The sequence below is a fragment of the Triturus cristatus genome, chromosome 3_1 (genome assembly GCF_964204655.1).
Source record: "Triturus cristatus chromosome 3_1, aTriCri1.1, whole genome shotgun sequence".
NCBI classification, from domain to species: Eukaryota; Metazoa; Chordata; class Amphibia; order Caudata; family Salamandridae; genus Triturus; species Triturus cristatus.
In genome coordinates, this window is record NC_140583.1 from 351,940,932 (window position 1) to 351,959,227 (window position 18,296).

The 18,296-nt window shown below is 43.9% G+C and overlaps 1 protein-coding gene across 3 annotated transcripts in view; it reads right to left on the minus strand.

Moving 5' to 3' along the window:
- Positions 1-18,296, minus strand: part of APBA2 (amyloid beta precursor protein binding family A member 2) — a 1,094,297-nt gene that overhangs the window by 159,050 nt on the left and 916,951 nt on the right. For all 3 annotated transcript variants that reach the window (XM_085644084.1, XM_085644086.1, XM_085644085.1), the window contains one exon: positions 6,206-6,325. In XM_085644084.1, coding sequence (XP_085500210.1) covers positions 6,206-6,325 — 120 coding nt within the window. The remainder of the gene's footprint in view (positions 1-6,205; positions 6,326-18,296) is intronic.

Consider the following 18,296-nt stretch of genomic DNA (forward strand, 5'->3'; position numbering starts at 1 on the left):
GCGCTGGCTGGCTTAGGGAGCCAATCTCGGTTCAAAGTATTGTTTCTCTGCTGCCCCGCCCGGCAACAGGTGTCCAAACTAGGCTCTGGGCTGTACCATGCTACTATTAATTGTGGGTGACATGATACTGTTAGCGAGAAAGTGCCACTCAGTCTTTGGATGTCACACATAATTACACAGAAATTATGAAAATGTCACATGTAAGCAATCTGAAACCTTGGCAGCTATGCACGCGGCTGTATCAGCCTGCAGCTCTGGAGGCTGACTAAGGCGAAGCCTGGAACAGTGCGTGGTGGCGTCATTGATGAACCTGCATGATGTCACTTCCGCTAACAATGGCATCTGGCAAAGTGTGGAGCCACTGTGTCCACACAACTAGGATAATGTTGAAAAAAATCAGTATTATGTACAACGTTCGCATTTATTAATGGACACAATTTGTAGATTTCAAAATGACACCCTCATGTTCATCAATTTTATTATAGAGAAATCGTTTACCGTCGCAGCTTTTTATTTAAATTGAAGTGCCCTCATAAAGAAAGTGTTGCAATTGTCCATATGAAACGCTGCTTTTCACATATGGTGCTATGCTGCCATCTATAGGCTATTAAGTGACAATTTTATTTTTGGCTGCACAAGTTTGCAGATGTGGAAAAAGTACATTAAGGTCGTTAGAATAAGGCAATGCCGGGCTCACATCGAACGGTGTAGAAGGTAACTTTGTAAATTATGGACTGAAAGAGGGGTTCTTAAACCGCTCTGCGAGCCTCGTATGACTGTGGGACAAGTGGCTCACTGCTCTGTCGTGGCTGGCGACTTGGGCGTTTTTAGATTATTCCCCCATTGGCCTACAACACAGATACAAATACAATACGCATAACAGGAATCTAATAGAACTGTGTTACAAATAGAAACAAATGTTGACGAAAGAAAATATTAGTGTTTAGAAATAAATTAAAAAGCATTTGCAATGCAATAGGTCTTACATTTGTGAGTTAAAGTTATTTGCATTGTAAATGACAATGTCTTATCTATCTGTTTTGGTTTGGAGTGGAGTGGATGTATGTAATTCTGAGTGGAATTATGTGGGTTGAATTGGAATTGTTAGGTGTGGAATTGTGTGGGATGGAATTGTGTGGTGTGTAGTGTATTTGTGCCACGTAATTATGTGGCACGGTGTGCAGTGGAACTATGTGGATAGTAATTATGTGGTACTGAGTGTACTGGAATTACGTGGAGTTGGATTGTGTGTCATGGAGTGTAATAATGTGGAATGGTATTTTCTGTTGTGGGGTGGTAGGTAGTGCGGTTTAATTATGTGATGTCCTGTTGCATTTTGTGGCACAATGTGGAATTCTGTGGTGTGGGTTTGTATGCCTGTGGTGTGTTGTTATAATTGAAATGGTGGCCCTGGCTGCCTATTTTCAGTTGAGCATATCGGTCACATCAGTTTAACAAATTAATGTAAGCTAAAAAATGATATTAGCAGCCATTGGTACTGCCATTTTGCAGTTTTGGCAGGGGCAGTGGGTGATGCAGATGCATCCTAAGCATACCTTGGGCCCCGGCACATACGTTTTTTTGTTTTAAATTAAACACCAGTGACAGGTCATCACTGATTGGTCCAGGCCAGTGAAGCGTGCTTCGGGGCCACTAACAGAGCTCTCGAGATAAGGCGGAACCAGTGACTGCATCTTGACGATGGAAGTTATTTCTGAACTTTTGTCCGGCTCAGGAAGGAGCTGGACTCAGTTTCAGTTCAGGGTAGAGGGATGAGCTACTGCCTGCATCTTTTCCAAAGATCTGACCTACGGTCTTTGATAATACTATACTATAGTATTTCTGGTTGGAGTGTATGTACGTTCTGTAACTGAAGCTAATAAGCACACAGTATTGTGCAGCAATTAACTGGGAACATTATCAGATAAATTCCTATCTCCTGCTTTGTGCAAGATAACATAAAACATGCATACAAGGCATGTGCTCCCAAATAACTGTGTGCATTCCAGTACGTGCCTCGAGTGCTCACGGGTGAACAGCACCAGGCAGCACGCATATTGTTTACCGAATGACAAAGCTTCAGAAGTGTGGAACTAATTTTGATGCACATCTGATCTGCCCATCTGTGAAAAACAGAACCACGTGTTAAATGCCACAAAATGTCATCCTAATCCCAAAGCAGGGAGTGGAAGTAGAGATGTCATTTACTTAGCATAAGTAAATGTTATGCTTAGGCCGTATATTCATTAAATGGAAATAAATGGCTGCATTTGAGCTGTCTGCTCTAGATGTCTAGTTAGCGGGGGCAAGTTTAACAAGCCGCAGAAGCCATTCATTATGTATACTTGCAAAGGTACAGGAAGTTTGCTCACAGTGGGAAAAACTGGACCCTCCTACCCCCTTGGTGCAAATTTATACACAGCAAGCTTGACCCAAAGGTATTGGAGAGGTTTACCTGAGCACCAGTTATATTACGCAAAATCATGTTCCATTTTTTAGGCACGAGGAGATAAAGGGCTACATGTATCAAAATTGGAAATTGCATAAACCTAATTCCGAATTCCTGAGAATCGCAATTAGGTAATCGCAGTATACCATGTATGAAACTCAAAGAGTTTCAGAAAGCGATTCCTAGGGGTTTGCATATCGCTCTACCTGATTAATATTAATGAGGTAGATCGCAATTTGCGACCCAATAGGAATCGCAAAAATAACGGGGATGGTGACCTGCTGAGGTCAGCAGACCACCATGTCCGTGATTGCTTTTAAATAAGGCAATCTTTTTTTTTGAAAAGCAGCCTGTTTTCCTTAAAGGAAAATTAGATGCTTTACAAAAAGTAAAATGAAAAGTTTTCTTTACATTTTTTAAGAGCAGGCAGTGGTCCGCTGGACCACTGCCTGCTCTTAAAAACACACTGTAACAAACATTCACAAAGGGCAAGGGGTCCCTTGGGGATCCCTTCCCATTTGAGAAGGAGTTACCACCTACTTAAAGAAGGTGGTAAAATGCGAATGTTAGCGACTGCATTTTGGACACAAAACATTCCTACATACCGATGCGATTCGGTATTAGGAAGGAACGCCCTAAACACGCCTCTTCCTAATAGCGAATCGCAAACCCATTCTGCGATTCGGTAAAAGTGATTTGCCCAGAATCACAGGACGTTGAGCCGACGTAAGACTCGAAACCGGTTCCAAAATCTGTAACTCTGATTAGGCACTCGGACCAAAGCTGCACCGATCATATTGCGTGCTTGAGGATCTCCTAGTGTTCGCATGAGAGATCCACCTGAACCTGCTTGCTCCTTTCCTCTTTTAGGAGTCCTTTTGGCCGCAGAGTCACAGAAAGGTTTCATAGTGCCGCTGTGCTCACCAACTTCTATTCACACCCAAATCTTAGCAGCAACACTACCCTCACTTCCAAGGCAGAGCTAGTATAAGGCCCAACTACCCTAAGAAAAAGACTAAAAACAAGGGCAGACTACAAAACGAGGACTCACGGCAAAAAAGATATAGCCTATTATTTGGTGACCAGACTATTCACAGCTTTTTTGTGACCTTGATGCACTGATATTGCGCACTAATGACATCTCTTAAAAGATCGCAGCACAGAATACGGGCATTAGGCTAAAATCATGGACGATCTCTGTAAATAGTTGGGACAGGCTGTTGTCACCTTATCGAACAGCATGAAGAAATTCAGCAAATCGGAGGCAATCCAACGTGGTGGTGTTGCGTTATGCCACTGACTTATAGTTTTCTTTGTGTTTTGCCTAGGAGAATACTGGGCATGTTAATATGGTACGGGGGTTTTGTGGTGCACTGAGGCTCACTTTGGCAGAGTGGTGTGGTGCCGAGATGAAGCACCGCGCTAGCTCCTCAGACTTGCCAGCGTGAAATCATGTCTCAATAGGAAATAATAAAAATATAGCCGCAGACAGAGCGATAGCTCCAAAGTGGAACGATAGAAGTAGTACGATATTGCACCTTAGGTGTTAACAACTGACCTAGAGGAGGGACAAAGAAGAAAAATTACCCACTACAAAGCAAGCCTTTCTAAATGACGATGCAAGTTACCAATAAAAAGCCAGTGGTGGGCTAGAAGCCCATACACTGAATACAGCATGTCAAGAGAGACAGTGCACGCACCCTGCCTAGGTTCAACTTAATAATGAAAATGTCTTGGTGGATGCAAAGAAAACTTAGTTGTATCATACTGTTATCATGGTTTTGCTTTAAACAACTCGCTTTTTTGGAGAGCCCACTGAGCGAGGTCAGTGACGAAGGTGGGCACAATTGCCCAAGATTGGGTTGCTATGAGCACATATAAGGAGGACAATCCATGATTTCAATAGTTAAAACATCAAACGAAATGATTGAGCCTCTCTAGATCTTTCTGAAACTTAATTGCAGGCTTGCCAGCTTCGAGAAACATTTCACTGTGTGAGGAGGAGGAGCAGGATAAATCAAGGAGGTGGCAGCATCAGGATAGTGGCATGGAAACAGAGGCATGGGAGCAAATGAAAGGTAATCAAATGACCCCAGTGCATCCTGGGTGTATAATTAAGAGACAGCCATAATTGGCGTGCAGATGGTCCTGCATTCATCTGGATCTCGGTGCCAATGCTCCTGCTGCACTATTGACAGCTACACTGCTACCTGTAGACCAGTGGCGTAGCTAGACACTTTGCTGCCCGTGGCGGTCCCTGCGTTTGCTGTCCTGCAGCGGCCGCATGTAAGAGCGGGGGTGCTGGCGATGATTCCTGCTTTTGCCTCTCTACGGAAAAAATATGTAAGAGTTGGAGTTGGAGGGAGGCCATCACCCCCAAAACTTGTGCCACCCCCTTGTTACACCAGTGCTGTAGACCGTTTCCGGATGGGGCTCTCTAATGGGAGAGGGGTTACTGAGAAGTAGAGGGCTTTATGCTGAGCACTGTCTAAGTGCTACTGCTCCACACATAGCCCACTGCCCCACCACCCATTAGAAAAAAAAATCATCTGAGGCTACTGCTGATGTCCCGGGGATGTTGCAAAACCTGTGACGGATATCAACTGTTCACATGAGCTGAAAACACTCTGTCAATGTTCTCCTGCTCAATATTTTCTCTCTTTGTGTGATGTCAACACCGCGTGACACACAGCGGCATCATGTTGGTTGACAGGCCTGGAACTGATGGTTTGAGAGTGAGGGAATATAGAAATTTGAGTTACTTGAGAGGAAATGTTCCAAACACTTATATTTTCTAAATGCCTCATGGTTCAGACAATAAAATATGGCTGGATGTCTATTTTACATCATTAGAGCATTTGGCCACAGGGAAGTAGCTTTCCTGGAAGTGGAACCTTGAAATCAGTTCCTGGAGCAAGATTCAGGGCGGGAATAGTGGATGGGATTACAAAGTGAAAATTAGAAAACCTTTAAAATAGATTCAAATTTGAATGATTTGTCAGCAATTCAATATAAGTCTTATTTCATGCTTTCAGCAATTTTGTGTTGAGTAGAAATGTATGAGTACAGGGAGCAGTACTAGAGGAAAACTCTTATGTTTTCTTAGATGCCTTTTTGAATCTGCCCCCAAAAGACCCACTCCCCATTAGTAAAATTACAAAAGAGGGCACAGTCCTTCCTATTTGCACTAATTAGATGTGTACTTTCCCTGCATATTCCCATTTTATTCTCATTTTAGATGTTTTGTGGACGATTCACAAAGGCATTTAAAAGCGCATACAAACGTGTTACAGGAGTATTACTTCACCTACTCCAAAATGAGACTGTGAATAGGCCCCATGGTGCATGTGTCCAGGAACATATCTTCCACCTTCAGGAAAAATATATGGGTCATCCAGTCGCGTTATCCTATTGAGCAATACATGATCCAGCTGTTAAACCTGAATTGTTAAATTTCCACCCAAGTCTGAACCCCTTTTAAAGTTTATGTTTAGTTGTTTATGAGGTTGATCGTTTTACTAAACTATAAAAAAAAAATCTAAATCTTTACCGAAAATAAGCTGCTACACAGCGGTTAGACAGAAGAAAACTCGAAACTTTTATTTTTATCTGATTAACCGCTGTAAATACCCAGTTTAGCACTGTCCAAAATTCATGTTTCAATGACATCAGTGTATAAAAACGTCTTACATCACCTCTCAGCAATACGTCTGAAAATATTCTAATGTAAATATCTACCTCAAAAAGGGTACTTACAATTCCATTCTGCACACTGAAGCCCAGCTGGTACTTGAGATCAGGTCGTTTTATAAGAACCGTTGTGACCGGAGGACAGCTGACGATATTCAATTTAACCTGCACTTGGTTCTTCAGACCCTGCAAAAGAAATCACATGTTTAAATTGAATGCTTTAAAACACTTTACTAAGTAACACATTGATATTTAAAAAATGAATAGTGCATTTGCACTTTAGTAATATATGTTATCATCACCTAACGCAATGGTGATCTCTAGCTGACTTTGTTGGATGAAAGACTGAAGTGGAACTAACAAGGCAGACTCTAGTGAACTGAAGGTCTCCGGGCTGGAGCTCAGCCACTGAGCTGTGTGGCCACCTTCCAGCTATATAGCTGGCCTTGCATTGTACATGAAGCACTGCACTTGTTTCACCTTTAGGGCTGCATTTCCAGCCGCTAAGGACGGCGCGATTTGTAGGATTTTAGGTCTAACCAGAGCGAGGCTAAGCACAGATACATCTCAGTACTTAATTGGTACAAAAATATGTGTTGCTTCTCAAACTGTTTCTCAGCAGTTCGTGTGAACAGATGAGGAGGACGCAGGCCTTACCTGCAGCACAACTACTGCCCTGAACCTCTGCTTCCACCTCCGTGCCCCCTTGCTGCCTGTGAGCAGCATGCACACCAACCGGCATAGAGAGCAATTGTCCAATGCCTATTTCCATGGTGGCACGTGGAACTAGTAGAAGGGTCACCAATATCATGAAATGGTGAGAAATCACCTTATTGGGTGTCTTGCTATATCTATATCCACAGGAGATGAAAGAAGGACTAATCTGATACCGTTCCGCTAAGTGATGGCAGCTGCAGCATGGGGCAGAGCAGGAGGTTGCAAAGAGTGCTGGTCCCCTGAAATAAGTGGGGGTGGTGCCCACCAGCACAAATGGACAATTGATACATTTACAAAAAACTTAGAAGAAACTGCTGCTTGGTGAATTGTTTTTTATTTGCCCATCGTATTATGGCCACTTGATTAGTGCATCAACTACAATGATTTTTGTTTAGAGCATTGGCCAATATGAGCTAAGATGCAGGTCTAAGGAGCAGACATAGATGCAGGTTTAGGAATCGGCAGTCATTATTTGGATGTACCTCATCCCTTTCAAGTCTGGAAAACTAGACAGGAATCACTGTCACATCTTACATTGCACAGTATCATGCCCACCAATGCACTACCACTTTTCACCACTGTATTTCCCCCCTATCACTGCTCTACCAGCCACCAGCACTTAGTTATCACGCCAGCACTGCACTTCCACCACTACCCCGACAATATAGCACTGAATAGCCAGCCATAACACTACACTACAATTACCACTACAGCTCTGACATAAGCTACAACAGAAGACAACATTCTTCCACCCATCACACAACCACACCCACCACATTACAACCCCTGTGACTCCCTTACGAAGCTCGCCACCAATCACCTCATTGGACCAAGATACAACCTCATAATACCACATTGCAACAGCCCGTCACTACATTACCATTACCTTGTTACCACTTAATTCCATCACAGTACTGTAAGAAATTGTGTAGTGAGCCCTGGTGAAGCAGGAACCACAATCCTTGTTACAGTGAGGTACAAACCAACCCTAAATTAATATGTGCTCAACCCTATTGTAGCTTGGCACAGAGCCATCAAGCTTAACTTCTAGTCAACATGTAAAATATTTGTGCAACACTTCAAACAGTAAACAAGTGAAAAGACCTCACAATCATATCAAGTTAGAAAACTAAAGCTATTTTTAATAAATAAAACAAGACCAAAAAGAAAAAAATTCAATCAGTAGAGCCAGAGGTATGGAATTTTAAATATTATGTGAACAATAGCACAAAAAGCACCAACTGTGGATATCTGGTCATGTTAGATCGGGACACAGTGACAAGCTTAGGCCATCTGCAAAAGGGCATGGGCCGGCTAAAGGGACCCAGTTAGGCCTGCTGTGCAAAATACCTTAAATCCTGGCACGTGGTCTGTGTTGGCATTTCTTTGCAAGACTTTGCATCGTCAAGCATCGGTCCCAAGGAAGTTTTGCAGTAAGACTTTGCGGGGCTTGGCGTAGCTTTGTTTTGGTTCCAGTGAACTGTGCGGCAAAGCTTGGTGTGGCTTTGTGTTGGTTTCCATGGAGAAGCCAGCTGTACAGGGACGTTTTGCAGTGTATTGTGTTGATCGGCGTTGATTCTGATGAGACTGTCAGCTCTGCAGCGAAACTTTGAAGGGCTTCTTGCCACTCCATGTCAGTTCCTATAGGGACCACAGCTGGGATTAGCAGAGCGCTTTCAGGCCCACTTCCAAGGGTCCATGAATGGGGTGGCACAACTTGAGAGAACAGGGGTAGGACTCACAGATTGCAAAGTCCAGGTGCTGTGTTCAAGGTTGTTGGAAATCTGTTGTGTCCCTGAGTTTTCCGATCAGGCCAGCCAACTAGACTTGGAGTCACTCTGGGGTCCTGGGCTCAGAGCTGCAGGTCCAGTCCTTCTCACCCAGGCAAGATGGCAGCAGGTCAGCAGGGTAGCAGTCCTTCCGAGCAGCAGTCCTGAATAGTAGCATTCCTTTTAGCACCACAGCAGTCCTTCCTCTTGGCAGGTCTAGAAGTGTACTGAAGAGTTGGTGCCTGAGGACCTGTATTTATATTTTTTTAACAAAAGGGGGGGAAACAAGTGGGCTTTTTAAGGTCCAACATACATGCCCATATCGAGATAGAACAAGAGGGTATGAAGTTCCTTATGAGAGTCTTAAGCGGGGAGAGCCAGGTTAACTAATACTATGGGGGTCGTCCAACTAGTGTTACAAAGTGAGAGGGGAATTCCTCTGTTGGGAACTAGGGCCCTCACACACCCAGCCAGCTAGGTGTCATGCTTCATCATTGGGCCTGCTCCTCGTCGGGTCGGCGCTGCAATACCCGACGGGCACCCAATGTGGGGCTCTTTGGCGGAGATCTTTTGTTCCACGCCGTATGGTGTAGTGGGGGTGAGGGGCCCAATGTGAGTAAATGTAGTGAAAAAGTGTGTGCAGTGATTAAAACAGGTAAGGGAATCCAATAAGCGGCCTTTATTCAAATAGGTTCCCTGCCTCATTAAAACAAAGGTAGAGTAGTGTATATGTGACTGTGATAAATCAAAATATTTACGCTCTACTCGTATTTGTACAGGTCAACATGTTTCTTGCCTCGCTCGTCAGGAGGATCGCATGGCAATTCTTCAGGACCAAAAAACTTGCATCTGCACATCGTGGTGAGGTGGAAACACCTACCTCCCAAATAATCGAACTGTGGGAAAAGTGACCACAGCGATGGAGGACGACCTACTGTTGTAGGAGTCATGCCTCAACGGTGTACCAGCGGGTCTTAGGACACCTGTCTTGTAGTGTCCTGGTTAGCAAGGAATCCAAGCGTGAGACCTACCCTCCCGCCGGTAGAACCTGTATTTATAACCAGTTGTGCCTTTGAAGTGCACAGGTGCCCAGCCTTCCTTGCCCTGACTCCAGACTAACTACAGGGGGTATACAGCCCTTTGTGTCGAGGCAGGATACAGCCTATTCAAGTATAAGTGGGGCTGTGCCCAGCTCCTCCCTCCCATTCTCTCAGTGATAGCTCATCCAGGCACAATCAAGCTCCCTATTGTGAGTGGCTGTCCAGAAGGAATACACAAAGCCCAAAGGCCAACTACACCCAGTCATATGACCCAGAAACAGGCAGCAGGAGCCAAGTGGCTAAGGAGGTAAAATGCCAACTTTCTAAAAGTATACAATCAATCAATCAGGATTTATATAGCGCTGCTAATCACCTGATAGGGTATCCAGGTGCTTGCACGACCCAGAGGTTCATTCGAATAGCCAGGGCTCGATGGCCCCTCGGAATTCCGGAAGAGAGGTGATGGTTCAGAGCTGCAAGTTAAGGCTGTTCCAGGTCTTTGCTGCAATATAAGAGAAGGAGCATTCTCCACTTCTTCTTTGGTGGATAAGGGGCATATGGGCAAGTGATAGGGAGGCAAAGCATAAACTTCTCGACTGTAGGTGGAAGTTCAGGCAATGGCTGATGTAGGCAAGTCCTTTATAGTGTAGTGCCTTGTGTGTGTGAGTCAGCAGCTTGAAATGGCATATCTTCTGTACGGGAAGCCAGTGGAGCTGCCTGTGGTGGGGTGTGATGTGGGAACCTTTGGGGAGGTCGAGAATGAGTCTAGCTGATGTTTTCTGTATGGTTTGAAATCTCTGTAGTAGGTGTGTGGTGATTCCCACGTAGAGAGCGTTGCCATGGCCCAGCTTGCTGTTGATGAGGGCCTGTGTCACAATGAGTCTCGTGTGCAGGGAAGATCTTTTGTAGCACGCGCAGGGTAAGGAACCAGGAGGAGGTGACAACGTGAATCTGTGATTTCATGATGAGCTTGTTATAAATTATGATTCCAAGGTTTGAAGGGTGGTCGGCAGTTATGGGACGAGTCCCTGGTCTGGGGGCCACAATGAGTCGTTCCAGGGGTTTCTGGTGTTGCCGAAGACCAGTACTTCTGTCTTCTCTGTGTTTAGCTTCAGGTAGTTGTTCTTCATCCAGTCGGCAACGCTTGTCATTCATCTGTGAATGTTGGTCCTGGTGGCGGTAGGGTCTTCGATGAGGGAGATAAGTTGGGTGTTGTCTGCATAGAATATTATGTTGAGACCATGAGATATGATGTTGGCAGTGGGGTCATGTATGCATTGAAGAAAGTAGGGCTCTGAATGAGTTCTTGAGGACGCCGCAGACAATATTTTTGGGTTGGAGGTGAAAGGTGGTAGGCAGACTCTCTGTGTCCTTCCGGTGAGGAAAGAAGTGATCCGTCTGGGAGCATCCGCTTGGATGCTGATGTGGTGGAGTCTTTTGATCAGCATGCGGTGGGAAATGGTGTCGAAGGCTGCTGAGAGGTCAAGGAAGATCAGCGCTGATGTTCCTTCTCGGTCGAGGAGGGTTTGGATATTGTCCGTGGCTGCGATCAAGGTTGTTTTGGTGCTGTGATTGCTGCAGAAACCGGATTGGCGTTGAGTTGTTGGTTCTGCTCCAGGTGTGCCGTGAGTTGCCTGTTGACAGACATTTCCAGGACCTTGGCTGGGAATGGGAGCAAGGAGATAGGCTGGTAGTTTTTGAGTTTGCTGGAATCAGCAGAGGGTTTTTTGAGTAGTGGTCTGACTTCGGCATGCTTCAAGGCTGCTGTGCTGATTGAGGTGTTGAGCAGGGTGGTGAGTTCATGCCCTATCCTTTGGTTTCCAAGGTTGAAGATGTGGTGCGGGCATGGCTCTGTGGGAGCTCCTGAGTGGATGGATTTCATGATGGAGGTTGAGTCCTGGGTGAGAGCTTGTTCCAGGTGGTCGGTCTGTGATTCGTGTCGGTTGCAGTGAAGGCGTCTCGGTTGAGGTAGTCCTTGAGTGTAGGTTGGGGTTCGAAGTTTCTGTATATGGTTGCAGTCTTGTCATGGAAGAATTCGGCGAGGTTGTCACAGAGCTCTTGTGAGGGTGTGATGTTGTTTTCAAAAAAGTGAAGGATGGAATACTTGACTTAATCTCAGCCGCTGGAAATTACTTGGGGCCGCATCCCAATACACTATCATTTTGCACACCATGTCACCTCAGTTTGCACCCAGCTATATGCAAATCAACCTGAACAGTCCAGCCCAAACTGCGAAACAAGGTCCTCCCTGAACTAGAACACAAGCAACCTAGTTATGGTCTCATCAGCCAGGGACAGCTTGAGTCCAGTGACAAAGTGTGCACGGGACCCATGCCTGGGCAGGATTGTTTGCAACGCATGGTTAACCTATTTGACTTCTTTTGGCATTGCTAATAATTCAAATGTTGGATAATACATCCCTGTCCTTCAGTATAATACACATTTGGCATGTGTACCATCGATTTTGGAAGGTACATAGGGCATACATTTTTTGGAAGTTATACATTGAATTATCCAGATAGACTAATCAGCATAGATATCTTGTCTTTTCAGTTAGTAAAGGCATGAGTTAACATGGTACTGATGAAACACAAATGGCCTGCTTTGCATTGGATTTCTGCTGTGGTATTGTTTTGTTAAACCTAAATAACAATGCTTGTGCTTCTGTTAGATATTACAAATCTATGACCCTATAAAAGTTGCAGCACTCTGTGGGTGCTGTATTGGACTTGGTACCTACACTTACATAGCACAAACCAAGCAATTGAGCAACACTACGCAAACTATTGAAGTGGATACATTATTTCAAATCATACACAAAGTAGCGAGCGCTGAGCGAAGGGCTTCACACTGCTGGTCCCAATGCCAGAAAAACAGCAATATTTCGTATCAGTGGCAGATTAGTTAATTCTGAATGTTTTTTGAGCTCCTTATGAAATGCAGTAGGGAAGGCTAAAACCGAATGTGTATAGAGATACTTTGCCATATGGAGAGCTACAGAAGGCTTGTTGTGTAGGACTTCCCTTTTTACAATTCCTGATGATCGTGGTAATGTTGCAACTTCTTTTGGGTTATTGGACCACTGAGATGGTCGGATTTTCTGCAAGCAATGCAGAGTTGGTGATTACTTTTCTTATAGGATTAAACATATTCTCTAGAAAATGGAGACCTAAAGGGGCTGCTCATGCAAGTTCATCAAGATGGGAGAAATGAGGTCATACTTCATTAGTCCTTTTGGAAGATTGACAGTGGCATGCAAAGTGCTCTCATTGTCGCCAGAATGAAATGAGTTATGCCACCAAGTAACCTCATTGACCTGTGTTTTTTGCTGATATGGGTTTTGATTTAGAGGTCACTACTGATGACGAATCATTGATTATGTGTTTTGGATAGATGGTGTGCAATCTGTCTAGCGTAAAGTTCAAGAGCCATTCCTATACCCTGGTATGTTTGGATTGATTATGTGTTTTGTATAGATGGTGTGCAATCTGTCCAGCATAAAGACCAGGAGCTATTCCTAAACCTTGGTATGTTTGGATTATCTGTTTTGGTTAGATGTGTGCAATCTGTCTAGCGCAAAGTCCTAGAGCCATTCCTATACCTAGATATGTTTGGAACTATTTGCAAGGATAATGGGTTTGTTTGTCTTTGGTTCCAGTTTGATTCGATCGCTTGCAGTGTGCCTCCTGAAGCGAATATACCGTTATTCTTAGTAATATTTATTTGAGTGCTGATGTGGTGGTTTGCAGCCTTTATTGCCGTCTACTTTAAGATTAAACATGTATGCCCTTTTACAGCATGCGGAGTAGCCATCATGTATGTTGGGTTTTGTTGCTCAGGGTCAATAGCAATGGATAGCTAGTGCTCGCGTATGACATGTATCTGGTCGCATGTTGGAATAGTAGCCAATACTGAATGTCTGGTGGTTCTGCTGTCAAATCCTCTCAGAATCTAGATGTGTGTTCTAATTTTTGTTTTCTAATTTCTTGCGGATCATGTGCAGTCTGCTATTGAAGAGTACTGGCCCTCCTGTAAGTGGAAGTGTTGTATCGAGATATCCATAATGACACACACCCTGGTTGTTAAGGCATAAACCTCCCCCACTTACATATTCATGGGTGTCCACTGTACAACAGTGGGCTGCATGTAGTGATCAAGAAAGTGGAAAACAAACATTAAGACCCAAAATTCCAGGTCAACAGAGGTTTCGACTATAGAACTCCAGACAGTTTGAATTAGTTATATCAGACATGCTTGCACATCTATCGCAACATATCAGCCATTTGCAGAACATTACAAACCCCAACTGACATTTACACAGATCTCTGTGCAATGTTTTCAGTGTACGGAGACTACTTCTACTTCCATACATGAGACTAGTCACTTAGTGCACAGTTGTGTGATTGCTTACAGAAAACAAACACATTTACTTCAAGTTCATCATAGTCTCTTCATGAATAGATTTTAAAAAAAAATTCCAGCCACTATAGTTCTCAAAATTCAGCCTTCGAAACCATAATCCTTTCGTAGAAGCTTGGCTTGTATCCATAATACTTAATCAACATGCTGACTCAACAAAACATTGCTGACCACCCCAATGCATTTCAGACTGACTGGTCCTTCATCTGAGGGACACTGTCCAGCAGAACTTTTCCTTATCCACTGTTGTAAATATGTCTTTCAGGAAGCCGCATAGCATGACAGAATTCCACCTTTCCCCTCACCTCAGCGTATGCAGTGCAGGAATAAATATTCTACTATTCAGTCTGGGCACATAGCCATGAACACATCAGAAGGTAACTGTTATGTCCTCATAGTGTTATTTTATGCTACCCAGCCTAGCTGTCTCCTAGCTGCTCAGCCAGAGTGAGAGATGGTATTGGAATGCTTGGGTGCCTGTGTGGATGAGTGGTGAGAGTTGGAGATGGGCTCAGCAGCAGGGAGGCTGCTCCTGGTGGGGCTGTAGTAAGGACTGCCGCAATGGTTGCACCTGGCTTAAGGACTGTTGTATATATTTACTACCTGCAACTTGGAATTAATAAAGAAACAAACAAGACTCTACCTGGCTACCTGTCGTAGGATACAACATATTTTGGCGATGAGAATGGGATATGGACTCAAGCGTGATACAACATTTAAAGAAGCTGTCTTTGGTTTGGACAAGGAGAGACTAAGAAACAAAGAGCAACAAGAAGTAAAACATCAAGTATGGAGCTACAGGCTATCCAGCCCCGCCAGTGTCCATGTCAATGGACGGCCCCACCCACCAGTGTCCTTTTCAATGGACAGCCCCAGCCAGTTATGCTCCATTGGACTCTTAAAAATGACTGTGATCCATGTGGGTAAGGGGTGTGAACCTCACTACTTTCACACATGCCTGAACATGCTCAAATGGTCTTTTACACCATTAGTGGTTGAGTGGTGCGAGCATGTGTGTGATACAGCCATACCGTTCTGAGAGGTCTGCATAGGTCTGCATAGTGTTTATAGCTTGCTGAAAACAGGAGTTTTACATTCAAAATTCATCTTTAATGTTACTACAGATGTCTTTGCAAGTGCACTGGTTCCAGATGCTTCTACACACTGCAATCTGTGCCACTAAAATACTTTGATTTCTGCCAAGTATGACTTTGTGTCAAAGTGTGGATGTCAATGAGACCACAAAGGAGCAACATGGCTCAATACAAGTAAGCATGTCGACTTATTTGTTTTAAACATATGCAGTATTTGCATAGTGACTGCTAGATACTACAGTCTGTGATTTTGTTGTTTGGCTGAAGAGACGCATGGAGAACACGATCATAGAGATTTCCCAGTGTCTTTGTTGTGGTAATTTTTGTCCGTGGTTTGATCATTAAGTTTGAGCCTGGTTAAGTGTTTGGGCCGGTAGGAGCGCGTGCACTTTGTTCAAATTGATCTACAGTTATGCGCCAGCAATCTCACCTGCTCCATCACATGCGTTGTACCTCGAGGATCTACTTTCACTACGTTGTTTCTTCTACGTAGCACAGCTGAAGGACACCCTGCAGCTCAAGCGTGCCATGAGCCATCCGGCTCAGCATCACGTACGTGCCGTCATATTGGGTTTAGAGGCACCACCGAAGCACCAGAGCCATTGTGTTTTGTGGTTTCCAGCCCCTCTGCATGTTTACTGCTAACCACGTTGTTTGCTTTTCTATAAAGTTGAGTGAAAATTTGAAGGTGACCGGGCACATCGCTATCTCCAGATCGGCTGCACATCATCTCTTCTTTCCTGTTGTTGAATATTTGTGTGGGTCACCAAGAACTCGCAGGTACTCTGTATGTTCCTCTGCCACTTTCCGGGTTGCTGTCTAGCCCACATTTTTCACTTGGACACAGACTACGATGCCTGTATGTTACTCCTGAGTGTATGTAAATATAACTTTTTATTTTTGTCTGCCAGAAATGTTTTCTTTTGGGGGGATGACTTCTGGTTAGCAATGTTCTGCGCATGCATTATCTGCAGGTGTCACCATTGATAGTTTGTATGTAGTTATGCGGTCGAGATGTGCTTTTCAGCACAGTTTTCATTTCAGCAAATATCGAGGCTCAGTCTTTCTTGAAGTGAGGTATGGGGGCAAATAACAAGACTGTGCCAGTCTGTGCTTGTAAACGCTCATTTGTTTTACATTGGTCTAGTGTGGAACTTTTACATGACTTTATATATTAACATATTACATGTGGGGGTGCACTATACAAGTTGCACCACTCGGGTGAGAGGTCGCTCACCGGTGTGGGTTAGTGTCTTAATGTACTACAGTTATTGGAATGGTGTTTGCATGAATTATGGATCATTTTGTTTCAATGTTTTTCTCTATTAAACTGTTTCATGATGCCACAGTTTATGCTTCTTTATACATGGGTGGCCATGGTATTTTAGTGGGTGGTAGTCACATTGTACTCCCTTACATGAGGGACGGGCATGGGTACTAGTCCCATTTCTACATTATACATTAAGTGACCTCTACATGGGGGTAGGCTTATGGGTTGGTCCCCATCTACACGTGTGTTTTTTTAACCCTTACACATGGTTGAGTTATGGGTGTTAGTCCCACTTACATGTTTTACGGTACATCCATACATAGGGTGTGTGTTTATGGGTGTTAGCCCCATTTTCATGTTTTACATTATGTTACAGATTTGTGTGTAAGTCGCCCTGCGCCTCACATGTTGTGGTCTTATGTTAGTCACCCTGCGCCTCACGTGTTGTTCTGTGTAAGTCGCCCTGCACTTCATGTCGATGTTGTTGGGTGTACGTCGCCTCGCACCTCACCGTGTGTACACTCTGTGTAGTTCACCTTGTGTTACACTTGTGTTTTGTCTCGCCCTACTGTGCTTGGTCTTTTGGGTTTTGTCCGTTACGTCTTGGCTTCACCCTTTTGCCTTTTGGTCTTGGGTGTTTGTCTTTGGGGTGTGGCCCCACCCTTCACTACATTTTCTCTAAAATTGGTTATTGGGAAGGATGGGTATATCGTTTGTCAATGTTTTATCTTGCTTGCTATTATTTTCCTTTTCCTTCTAGTTACGCAGCGTTCTTACTCTTGTGAAGTGGTATTTAGTTTTGCTTCCCTAAGTTTTAACTTTTTCTTCTTCTGTATATTTTCTTGTCTTGGTTATAGTTATTCCCATTTGTTTTCACACTTTCAGTTTTCTTTTAAAAGGAAGGGGATAATGTTATATCCTCATAGTGTTATTGTATGCTACCCAGCCTAGCTGTCTCCAAGCTGCTCCGCCATAATGAGAGATGGTATTGGAATGTTGGTGTGACTGTGATGAATGGAATGCTTGGGTGCCTGTGTGGATGAGTGGTGACAGTTAGGGATGGGCTGAGCAGCAGGGAGGTTGCTCCTGGTGGGGCTGGAGTAAGGGCTGGCGCAATAGTTACACCTGGCTTAAGGACTGTTGTGTATATTTACTACCTGCAACTTGTAATTATTAAAGAAACCTACAAAACTCTACCTGGCTACTTGTAGGATACAACAGTAACATTCAGATGTTTTGGAGTTTTATGGAAAACATGAGCGCAGCATGACGTGGCTCCCACGTATTGAAACTGAAAAATATAAAAAGATGACGAAAAACCTCAGCGGTCCAAATATCGAAATTCAGTATCAGCCTTGATCAAATTCGGACTCACAGTCATTAAAACCAGTGGAAACCTGTGTCATGAAATGAGTATTTGCACGCATGGCACACTTTTAATGTCCGTGGAAAATTATAGCTGTTGTTTTCAGTGTTGGCAGGAACACCTGTCTTAGAACCTATTGGTAACGTGAAAGGATGAACTGAGTCAGAACCACTGATTGAAACATAAGTGACTCTTACATAGGGCCGAATATATTGTTAATACCAAAAATTTGTTTTGGAGGTCATGGAAAATGTATTGAAAATTGAGGCCCAGATTTACAAATGCTTTGCATCTGTTTTATATCACTTCCCTAACGCAAACTTGATGCAAAGTATTCAAGTGGTGTTGGACTTGCCCCCTTTTTGCAGGGTCATCCCAGAACTTTTTGCCTCCCTCCTGTATTTTTTCTGACCTATTATTGGTGATATTTTGACTCTGGGCACTTTATCACTGCTATTCAGAGCTAAAGTGCATGTGCTCTC